This window comes from Phacochoerus africanus, chromosome 2, assembly GCF_016906955.1.
Source record: "Phacochoerus africanus isolate WHEZ1 chromosome 2, ROS_Pafr_v1, whole genome shotgun sequence".
Lineage (NCBI taxonomy): Eukaryota > Metazoa > Chordata > Mammalia > Artiodactyla > Suidae > Phacochoerus > Phacochoerus africanus.
The window spans coordinates 123110171-123122423 of record NC_062545.1 but is presented as its reverse complement, the minus strand read 5'-3'; the positions used below and the strand labels follow the sequence as shown (position 1 = coordinate 123122423).

Below are 12253 nucleotides of genomic sequence, written 5' to 3'. Positions count from 1 at the left end.
CAAAAAGACAAAAGACAAAAAAAAAAACACAAAAAACCTCCCCTTCTCATTCACTTATACGATGACCTATTGCCCCTGCTATTCACCACCCCACCTGATGACAGCCCTGCCACCAACACACACCCATAACTTCCTGACCTCATCACCTAGTACGCTTTGTCTGTTCCACTCAAGCTGCACTGGACCCTTCTTACTATTCTTCCAACACCTGCTATTTCTTCTCCCCACATGCTCTACACCGTATCATTTTTGTTGTTGTTGTTGTTGTTGTTGTTGCTATTTCTTGGGCCGCTCCCCTGGCATATGGAGGTTCCCAGGCTAGGGGTTGAAATGGAGCTGTAGCCACCAGCCTACGCCAGAGCCACAGCAATGTGGGATCTGAGCCGCGTCTGCAACCTACACCACAGCTCACGGCAACGTCGGATCGTTAACCCACTGAGCAAGGGCAGGGACCGAACCCGAAACCTCATGGTTCCTAGTCGGATTCGTTAACCACTGCGCCACGACGGGAACTCCTACACCGTATCATTCTTATCTTGCTCCTTTCATTTCCTTCCATCTCCATGCAAATATCACTTCATCAATGAAGCCCTCTTAACCATCCCTCATTATCCCTCCTCTGTACTTCATGTGTCTCCAAAATACTCATCATCTAATTTATTATACATCATTTAGTTATCTGTTCGTTTTCTACACTTCTCCACCAGTATATACGCTCCATGAAGAAAAATATTTTATTTTGTGGGATGATATATTTTCAGCAGCCAGAAGAATGCCCAACACAAAGAGGTTCAAGAAACAGTCACTGGCCTTGTACACTGTCGGGGATGTAAGTTGGTACAGCCATTGTGGAAAACAGTATGGAGGTTCCTCAAAAAACTAAAAATAGAACTACCATATGATCCAGCAACCCCACTACTGGGTATACCTCCGAAGAAAATGAAAACATTAATTCAAAAACATGTATGCAGCCCAATGTTTGTAGCAGCGCTATTTACAAGAGTCAAAATATGAAAGCAACCTAAGTGTCCATTGACAGATGAATGGATAAAGAAGAGGTGGTGTATATATACACAATGGAATACTACTCAGTCGTAAAAAGAATGTAACTTTTGCCATTTGCAACAACATGGATGGACCTGGAGGGTTTTAGGCTTAGTGAAATAAATCAGGCAGAGAAAGAAGAAAAAAAAAAGAGAAAGAAACAGTCGCTGGAATTCCTGTTGTGGCTCAGTGGGTTAAGAACCCAACTAGTCTCTGTGAGGATGCAAGTTCACTCCCTGGCCTCACTCAGTGGGTTAAGGATCTGGCATTGCTGCCAGTTGTGACGTTAGGTAGCAGATGTGGCTCAGATATGGCATTGCTATGGCTGTGGTATAGGCTGGCAGCTGCAGCTATGATTCGACCCCAGCACTGGAACTTTCATATGCCCAGGTGCAACCATCAAAAAAAAAAAAAAAGTTGCTGACAATAAATTAGGGTTTTGCAAGCTAAGTAATAACTATATTTTACTTTATATTAAAATTAATTTGCCTTCCTTATATCCAACCTGTGTATGTGATAGAGAAGACTTAGAATAAAAGACTATAGTATATTAAAAATTAATTTTAAGAGCTATTTCTTACCACTGTCTAGGCAATGGACTGCCTTTCTTCTCTCAATTTACCAGTACAAAGTGACAACACTTTGCTCTACAGTAAGGGGTAAGCAACCTTTTGTGTAAAGGGCCAAATTGTAAATAACTTAAGGCTTTGCAAGGCATACAATCTTTGTCAGAACTACTCACCTCTACTTTTGTAGCACAAAAGTTATGGTACAAAACAATAATACAACAAGAAGTGACCGTGGGTATGTTCCAATAAAACTTTTATTTACAAAAACAAGGAGCAGGCTAGATTTGGCACATGAAGCCATAGCTTTCAGACCCTTATTCTAGAGCATATTATTATTTAACAAGAATAAATGAAAACCAAACACTTTTTTCAGTTAGCATTTATATTTAGAAACTGTAGATTATCTAACAGAAGAACTGAATATATTTATATTCAGTGTTGACTATTATTTCAAATATCTAACTGCTAGCACGAAAAATATACAAATACACCAAATAAAATTGATATAATTACATTACCTGTGTTTACTCCTCCAGTTAAAATCCAAGCTCCAGTTGTAACTGCAGCTTTGATAAGACCCTTTCCAAGCAACTGTTTAATTCGTGGGTGAAGCTCAAATTTCTGCATGCCACCGTGTACAGAGATAACAAGTTTGGGTAATTCCATTTGCCATTCTTTCAATAGAAGTTGTAGAATGACTTCAGGTTTGGTGTCATATGATAGCCGCACATACTAATAAAAAAGATTTTTAATAATTACAATAATTGAATATTTATAGAGTTCATAATGTAACATTATATAACATGAAAAATTTTATTTGAATCAGATTACTATAGATTTCACAGGCTACTTTTAACATATTTACACTCCTAGGAATAAACAATAGCAAATGATTTTAAGGATGGAAAATCATATTGCCAAGAGCTACAGAAGTAGTGCACTCCAATTTTTTCTTTGTTTTGTCCACACCTGCTGTATGCAGAAGTTCCAGGGCCAGGGAGTCAAACCTAAGCCACAGCAGTGACAACACAGAATCCTTAACCATTACACCACCAGAGAACTCCTAACTTTTAAACCTCAATTTTAAGACATAAAATTGTTACTTTCTGTTTATATAAACTCAATTACCATTCATATGATACATAAATTTATCCATACTATTTACTGCCTTAACTATGAATATGCAGTGAATGAGAAGTGTTTACAATAGATACGATGATGAGAAAAGGGAAAATGAGAGAAGAATAGTCAAGACATGGAGGCTTTTATAACTCTTGCTCCTAAGAGAGGTAAATACTGAATTATCTGCTTGAAAGTTTTTATCAATAATCTACATCATTTATAATAGAATTGTGACTATGCAGTAAAACAGCGAAGATATTTTTAATATAGATGACTGTTTCCTTTACTGGAAGTAACTATGGATTTGACTCACAAATTACTGAAAATAATAAATTTTGCTCAGTATTTCAAGGTATTCAGATGGAATCACCAGTTTAATTTTTTGAAAAATCATTCCATAGAAAATAAGCTATCACATCTGTGGAACAACTTCCTTTAGTATGAAAGATTTAAAAAAATTATCTGTTAAGTGACATCATGATACTTACTTGCTCTGACTATTCTAATTCATTTTCTTTATCTGAAGCACCTATAATTTAGCTCAGAAAAAATCTAAAATATTCAAATGTTGGAAGAAAAACACTTTTAATTCTTTCTAATAAAGGTTCTTTGCACAGTAACATAGTGCCTATTCTTTTACAAATAGAGTTCAAACACCAGGAGAAAATACCCCAAAATATCAGAATTATACAAAACAGACAACTCCAGAACCCCTCAAGAAAGATTTGCAATGAGATTTGTTCCATACTAAGTTTTCTGCATTAGTTTTGTTTAACTTATTATTATACATGGGTACATTAAATAATGTTTGGAAAATAGTCTAAAATTAATTTAAAAAAAAGTTTAAAAGACTGTGAATAATAAATGAGGAATTCTATCTCCAACAATAATGGACTAGGTTGTTGCGGAGTAACTCTACGCCTGGGAACTAGAGAAACCAGAAAACAGATAAACAACACCTGTGTAAAGGCACTGGTGAGCTACCAAAGCAGTGACAACTTATGGCATCAGGATCCAAGAGAACAGAAAAACCTGGAGAGACAGACCCACCATTTGGCACTTCTTACCAAATCAAGGCAGGAAGGGAAGCAGGAAGAACAACATAAAAGGTAAAATGTTGGTAAGTCTAATGAATAATAATTATATTTGGGGGCTTTAAAATACACAAGGAAATAAATAAAATTCATGCCAATAAAAGTACCTAAGTCATGAGGGAAATAAATGCAGTGACAAGTATTCTAAAGTTTCTTACACTGTCCAGGAAGTAATACAAGTTCTAATTTATAATAGTAACAAGTTAACAATGCATTTTATAGTATTTTCATAAGATTACTCTAAAGAATAGAAAAATAAGTTAAGATGCTAATAAGGAAAGAAAAAAAAATAATCCAAAAAGACACATGAAAAAAAAGGAACAAAAAGTGAAATAGAAGACTAAACTTAAAAAAAGGTTCAATTCACCAAGATATAAAAATTCTATATTTGTAAGCACCTATATAAAGAGCTTCAAAATACATAAATTACTGAAACTAATTTTCTGACACACGTATTATATAAATTGTCAGATAATAAATGTATATTATTTAGATAACAAGGTAAATGAAGTAAAAAACTCATATATGTGAGATACCTTTGCTCTGTAGGAATGAGAACCCCCTTGAAAATTTATGACTCCATAAGCATCTGTTGGGCTCTGTTCTGTATGCTTTTCCACAGACCACTCTTCTAATGTCTGATTAAAATGGTCACCCAATTTCACATCTGAGTATTTCATGGCAAGACTTGCGGTAAAACAAGCATGTTGCTTGACCAAGCGACCACAAAAACACCTAAAGGAAAAAAATAAAAATTTAAAAAGACCTTTTAAAAGATTACTCAATGAAAAATTGTATTAAACTAACTCATGAAGAGTATGAAAATAATCTGACTTTTTGATTTTAGGATATCAGTAAACTAATACTTTCACCATAGCATTAAAAGAGTATTAATACATTAGTATTTGATGATGTAGTCTTCTAAATTTAGTTTGGGGCATATATTCCTACTAGATGCGCAAAACAGCATTGGAGATTGCAGAAATAAGCATTAGTGAACCTAAAGACAGATCAATACAAATATCTAATTTGATAAATAGGAAAAATTATTTTAATTAAATAAAAATAAAAGTACAAAGAAGTACAAAGAGAACCATATCCAATGAAAATATCCTTCAAAAATGAGAATAAAATAAACATATGTTCAGATAAACCAAGCTAAGAAAATTCATCTTTAGTATAACTGCATTACACCAAATGCTAAAGGAAGCTCTTCAGCCTGAGTGGAAAGACACCAGATAGAACTACCCATCTAGAGGAAGGAATGAATATGACTGGAGATTGTAAAACACCCCAATATATCTAAATGAACTCATTCTATGCATTTTTGCTCCTAGTCTACCAACCACAGACCTTCTTATCTTCCTCTTTCATTTCTTCATCACAAAAAGAATATTACTCTTTAATTAGTTGCCTAACAAATTCAAATATAACCCTCAAATCTTTCCCTTTTTCCATATACCCACCAAGTTCTATTGAGTTAATCTGATTAATCCCTTCAAATATGCCTACTTCTCTTCATCACCATAGCCAGTACCTTAAATTTGGACTCTCATTACTCAAAAACCTTCCAAATTATTTTTTTCTCTCAATCCATTCTCCTCAATATGTCAACTGCTTTTAAGGGGGGGAGAAAGAAAATCTGAGCATGTTACTTCTCCATATAATAACCTTTTAATATGAACTCAAAACTGTGTGGCATAGTACACAAAGAGCTTAAATGATCTGGCCCTCCTTACTTCTCCAGACTCAAATCTCTCTCACATCCATCTTATATTCTACAGAACAGTTTCCTGATGGAACCGTAATTTCTTTCACTGACAGGTCTTCCCACACCCTGTTCTCTGCCTAAAATCCCTTTCTCTCAATCTTTACCCAACTAAGTCACATTCAACTATGAACCATGCTCAGGTGACTTCACTTGAGTTTCAAGCAGCTCTGCCTGATCTTCATCTACCAAATCTGAGTAAAGTAACCCTTAAATATAAAAAACCTGTGAATTTCATCCCAGTGTAGTCTTACGTTTTTTTAAAACACTAGTTCTATTTTTGAAAACTTGTGTTATGTTATGAAACTTTACCTGACGAGTTGCTGACAAATTTGACATCCTGGAAGGCATCTATAAAACAAAGTAAATCTATTACTTAAATGGAAAAAAAATTCTTTCGTTTAAAACTATAAACTATATAAACCATATAAAAGTATAAAACAAAGGGAAATTATATATTTAATTTTCAGTAGATATTACAAGTCATTTATACTTTAATTTATATATTCAAAAACCTTTTAAACTCAGTTTTCTTATTTTAAATACTGTTAGTTATGACATAAAACCCAAAAACTGTAAGAGAAAAGACTGATAGATTTAACTACCTAAAAACACATTTCTATGTGGTAAAAATATGTCACTTATAAAATTTAAAGATAAACTGAGAAAAAAACATTTGCAGACAAAAGGTAGTTTCTCTAATATATAAGGAGCTTCATCAAATCAATATAAAACAGGACAATATAGGGAGTTCCCTGGTGGTCTGGTGGTTAGGATTTGGCACTTTCATAGCTGTTGCTTGGGTTTAATCCCTGATGAGGGAACTGTGATCCTGCTTCAAGTCACTACATGCTGTGGCCAAAATAATAATAATAGGAAATATATAAACAGATAATTCACTGTAAAAATGTACAAATGAAAAGGTATTTCATTAGAAGAAAATTTAATTTTTTAAGACATTGTCTTAGTGAAAATAAAGAGGAAAGTAATCTTGTAAACTCTCTATCAAGAGGAGAACATTATTTTGTTCTTTTTTATGGCTGAGTAGTATTCCATTGTGTATATATACTACATCTTCCTGATCCAATCATCTATCAGTGGACATTTGGGTTGATTCCATGTCTTGGCTATTGTGAATAGTGCTGCAATGAATATGCAGGTGCATGCGTCTTTTTTAAGGAAAGTTTTTTCTGGATATATGCCCAAGAGTGGGATTGCTGGGTCATACAGTAGTTCTATATTTAGACTTTAGGTCTCATATGAATGGCTTAAGCCAAGGATATAAAAACAGCTTGTGATTTCTTTAACATCTAACGAGAATTTGTATTATTTACATTGCAAATTAAAATCAACAAAATTATAGGAAATAAGTTCCTTAATGATAATATCCTACTTTTTTTTTTTTTGGCTGCACCCATGTCATGTGAATGAAGGAAAATCCAAAACAGTCTATTTTTCAATAAAGTAAAACCATAATTTTCTTTCAGTAAAAGAATAATAGAGTCTTACTTTAGAACTGGCACCAAGTTGATCTAAATTGAACTAAGGAGATCTAAATTTTAATCCCGTCTTTATGAATTATTAGCTATGTAACCTGGGAAATGTCACTTAGACTCTCTAGTTAAGAAATGTGATGCATTCTTGTAACAAAACGTATCTTAAATAATTAGTAAGTTATTCAAATAAATCACAGAAGAGACATCAATGTTATGATTTCAAAAGACATTTACAGAAATTACCGAAAATTAGAGGAATATTACAGAATATAAAAAATGTTTTCTCAACAATAATCAATAAAACCAAATTTTTTTGGGCCATATCTAGAGCATAGAGAAGTGCCTGGGCCAGGGACAGAACCTAAGCCATAGCAGGTGAAACACCCAGTCCTTAACCACTAGGCTACCAGGGAAATCCCAATGCAAATTATATATATATACCATTTTCCACACATCACTTTTTCTTAAATAATGGGTAACATTACTCTAGTCAATATTCAGGTATTCTCATTCCTACTGGTGAGAGATATATCCACAATAGAGATTTTATTTTTACTGATAAAAAAGAGAAATGTTGAATTCAAACAGCAGGTTTATATAATGAACAAAATAAAGGCTTAGAAATTCTATTCAACAAATATTTACCAAGTAATCACTATGAACATAACACTGATAGGTGCTATAATTTAAAATACATCAGTTGGGAGTTCCTGTTGTGACTCAGTAAGTTAAGGACCTGACATAGTGTCTGTGAGGATGCGGGTTTGATCCCTGGCCTTGCTCAGTGGGTTAAGGATCCAGCATTGCAGCACCTGTGGCACAGGTAGCAACTGCATCTCAGATGTGATTCCCTGCCCCGGGAACTCCATATGTTATGGGACAGTCAAAAACATAAAAAAGAAAACAAACAAATAAATAAAATACATCAATTAATAAAAGATTACCCACTAGGTATTTTCATAAGGGTCATGTATCAAATGGAAGTAAAAGCTATAGAGAAGGTAACTGGATAGAAAACAAGGTTTGACAGGAGACAGGAAAGATAAGGAGACTAAAAATCTTGTAAGCGCCTTTTTCAATTAATTTTTCCTAAGTGCTTATGAAGAAAGGTGCTCTGTAGGTAAAGAATTAGCAATACCTGTGATTAACCCTTTTAAGTTTTTTTCTATTCTGCAGTCTCAGAAAAAAGAAAAAGTTTAGGAAAAATGTTTCTTCAACCAAGACCTTAAGAGGTCTTTTTCTTGAATTTTAACTAATGTCCTTTATTTGAAATTTTTTCTATTATAAAAGCCATTTTATGTACTTTTTTTTGGTACAAGTTCCTGGGCCAGGGATCAAACCCATGACACAGCAGCGACCCAAGCTGCTGCAGTGACAATACCAGATCCTTAACTCACTGTGCCACAAGGGAACTCCTTATCAAAGCCATAAAGACCAAGAGACTATCTGATGCCTACAGAATCTTTTTTTATTTTTTCACTTTTGCTTTTTAGGGCTGCACCTGTGGCATATGAAAGTTCCCAGGCTAGAGGTTGAATGGGAGCTGCGGCTGACAGCCTATGCCATAGCCACAACTCGGGATTCGAGTTGCATCTGCAACCTACACCAGAGCTCATGGGATCCTTAACCCACTGAACGAGGCCAGGGACTGAACCCAAATCCTCACAGATACTGGTCAGGTTCTTAACCTGCTGAACCACAATGGCAGCTCGTGCCTACGGTATCTCTGGTGATAGGTTTTCCAGTAGATGCTGACCTATATTTCTGGTAAACAAAAAATAGCAACTATTAGGTTCCTATTGGTTTCCTCAGCATAAACTACAGTGTTAAGTACTCAATAGATACCCATTAAACAGGTAAACTTTCTTAAGGTCTCAATATCAGTCCATCTTTTTTTTTTTTTTAAGGGCCGCACCCGCAGCATATGGAGGTTTCCAGGCTAGGGGTCTAACTGGAGCTGGTGCTGCCAGCCTACGCCAGAGCCACAGCAACACCAGATCCAAGCTGCGTCTGCAACCTACACCACAGCTCACAGCAACGCCAGATCCTTAACCCAGTGAGAGAGGCCAGGGATCGAACCCGCAACCTCATGGTTCCTAGTCAGATGTGTTTCCTCTGCACCATGACGGAAACTCCAGTCCATCAATTTTTTAAAAAGAGCCTTAACTGTTCTACCTTTATAATACACTAGTACAATGTGGGAGAGATTAGGGATGGTACAACACTGAAGAAGAGATTTTATGTTGTGAAATGTCATTAAAAACTCCATAATGCTGATATCTTGCTAATGATAGCCCCTTCTTCTAATCCTAAAAGAATAACAGTAAGTATAAAAAGAGTAATTGCAAAAATAATTTAGTTTTTAATAAACACCGATATAATTTTCATCTAAATTTCTAGAAGAACCTAGATGAAAGAGAAGTATCCTTACCTGTGAGGGTCTTTGGAACTCGGTATAATATACACACATTCCCTCTTGGTCAAAGTGCTTTCTATCCAGGATTTCTGGGACTAAAACAAAGTTTAAAAAGACAGTTTACAAATTAACTAATATTACAAGGAGATAATTTAATGATAAGTACATCAAAATAATATTTTAATTCACTAAATATTTACTATATACATTTTTACTGATGACAGCATACCTAAAATATTAAATTCATTCCATTTAAATGTAGTTGAGATTAACACTACTAAATCAGCAGTGCTATGCAGATACTTTTGCTTCACATAACCAGACAGAAGGGAAATCAAGTTTGAGATTCCTACTGTGAGCCAAAAACTTCAAGAGGGGCTGATATGATCCTGGTAAGTGGATCATTTAAAAGCCAATTAAAAGTGATTGTCAAAGTGGTGTGTGTTAGCTATGATTTTCAAACAATTAAAGGGGAGAAGGAGTATCAGCATAATCTTTCATTACAAGTGTTACCTTTAGGAAATCTTAAAAGCTCTTACTGATCCCTATTACTCAAGATAATGACAATACCTTATATTTTTGTAAGATTTTATAATTTAGAAAACATTTCTATGCATAGAATTTCTTTTTGCTGTCAGAATCTTTTTTGACCAGTTACTGAACAACATGGTACATTTCTAGGATAAGTAGGGCTTTATACATGGAAATGAAGCAGAGACAATTGTAACAAAGGTCAAGTTAAAGAAAACGATTAAAAATAACATCAAGACCCTTGTGTTCATTAGCCTTTCAACAAGATCCATAGTATTCTTACAATTTGGGGGAAGAGATAAAAGCATTAGCCTCCACTGAGACATTTGCAAAGATGTTAAAACAGTTCCATGAGACATTGGCCTTGTCTTTTCCAAGCTGTTAGAGTCCATTTAAATTCACTGTCTTATATTAATAAGAAAATATTGGGATGCATAATTTTTTTTAATAATAATTTTTATTTTTTCCATTATAGCTGGTTTACAGTGTTGTCAATTATCTACCATACAGCAAGATGACCCAGTTACACACAAATGCATACATTCTTTCTTCTCATATTATCATGCTCCATCATAAGTGACTAGATATAGTTCCCAGTGCTATACAGCAGGATCTCATTGCTTTTCCATTTGGATTGTATAACTTTTAATATGTTTTACATAATTTTTTCTATACAGTAAGTGGGCAGAGCATGTTAACCTAAGTCATAATTGTCACAAAAAATATTTACTCCAAGTTTTCACTAGTCTGTTCCTTGTTTCATATAGTGTTTTTGGTAAAAATTAAAAAAAAAAAAAGGCAGAAGTTCCCACTGTGGCCCAGCAGTAATGAACCCGACTACTATCCATGAGGACACCAAATCCTTAACCCACTGAGTGAGGCCAGTAGTCAAACCCACATCCTAGTGAATATTCGTTGGGTTCTTAATCTGTTGAGTCACAACAGGAACTCCCACCTATTTTCCATTTCAATGAGAAAATTGAAGCAACAAGAAGAAAACTTCTATAAACTTCTACCTTATCTGTCCCATCAATGAGTACCTATACCCACCCATTCTGCCTTCCTTCCTATGACTGTGTTCCTATTTAAGTCTAGCCATACCTCCTGTGTCCTAGACTTCATATCCTTACTAACTCTCTATCAAGTCTCCCTTTTTTTCCTTATTAACTCATTTCCATCTGCATGCAACATGCTATATATTATACTCCCCATTTTAAACACAACAAATCTTTGCTTGACTCAACTTGTCCCTCAAGCTAACACACCATGTTTCTGCCTCCATCTACAGTAAAGATCACTGGAAAGTGTTTCCCTCTTCTACACTTTCTAAAATTCATTCCAGTTTGGCTTTCAAGGAAACCACTCTCCTGAAATAAGCTCTGAAGAGATCACCAATGACTTTCTCTAAATCCAAAGGTCAAACTTTCAGGACTCATCTTCTTTTTTAGGCTTTTATTTTTTTTCTATTATAGTTGATTTACATTGTTCAGTCAATTTCTGCTGTACAGCAAGTGATCCAGTCATACATACATACATATTATACATTCTTTTTCTCACATTGTCCTCCATCATGTTCCATCATTAGTGACTAGACATAGTTCCCTGTGCTATATACAGCAGAGGACCATCTTCACTGATATATCAGCAGCATTTAACAAAATCAATCATTCTCATCTTAAAACTTTTTCATCAGCTTTTCTGGCTACTCCTTTTATCTCTTTTAGTTTTTCCCTTCACTGGCTACTCCTTTTATCTCTTTTAGTTTTTCCTCCTCTCCCTAATCTTTGGACTTCACTGGCTACTCCTTTGATCTCTTTTAGTTTTTCCTCCTCTCCCTAATCTTTGGACTTCTTTTCTCCAATTAAATTCACTCTTTTAGTGCTCACACCCAGTTTACCATCAATACACTGGATGACTCTATATATTTCCATGTCAAACCTTTCCCTGAACTCCAAGCTCACATATATCCAACTGCCTACTCAAGAGCTTCATTTTGATGTCTAATAGGCATCTCAAACTTAACCTGGCCAAAACTGAGCTCATCTTTCTCAGTCTTCCCCAGCTCAGTAAATATTAAGTCTATTTTCTAGTTGTATTTTTTTAAGGCAAAAAATCTTAGTGTTATCTTTGATTTCCTCTTTTAATATACTTCATATATAATCCCATGACAAAACCTGTCGGCTTGCTTCCAAAACACATCTAGAATCCACTCG

At 34.8% G+C, this 12253-nt stretch overlaps 1 protein-coding gene across 4 annotated transcripts in view; it reads right to left on the bottom strand.

Moving 5' to 3' along the window:
• Nucleotides 1-12253, bottom strand: part of TRPM7 (transient receptor potential cation channel subfamily M member 7) — a 103854-nt gene that overhangs the window by 79799 nt on the left and 11802 nt on the right. For all 4 annotated transcript variants that reach the window (XR_007133090.1, XM_047766365.1, XM_047766363.1 and 1 more), the window contains exons 2-5: nt 9525-9604; nt 5910-5948; nt 4366-4564; nt 2132-2345 (exon numbers count right to left, since the gene is read on the bottom strand). Coding sequence is in view for 3 of the 4 variants with exons in the window: in XM_047766365.1 (XP_047622321.1) it covers nt 2132-2345; nt 4366-4564; nt 5910-5948; nt 9525-9604 (532 nt within the window). In the remaining variant the exon portion in view is untranslated. The remainder of the gene's footprint in view (nt 1-2131; nt 2346-4365; nt 4565-5909; nt 5949-9524; nt 9605-12253) is intronic.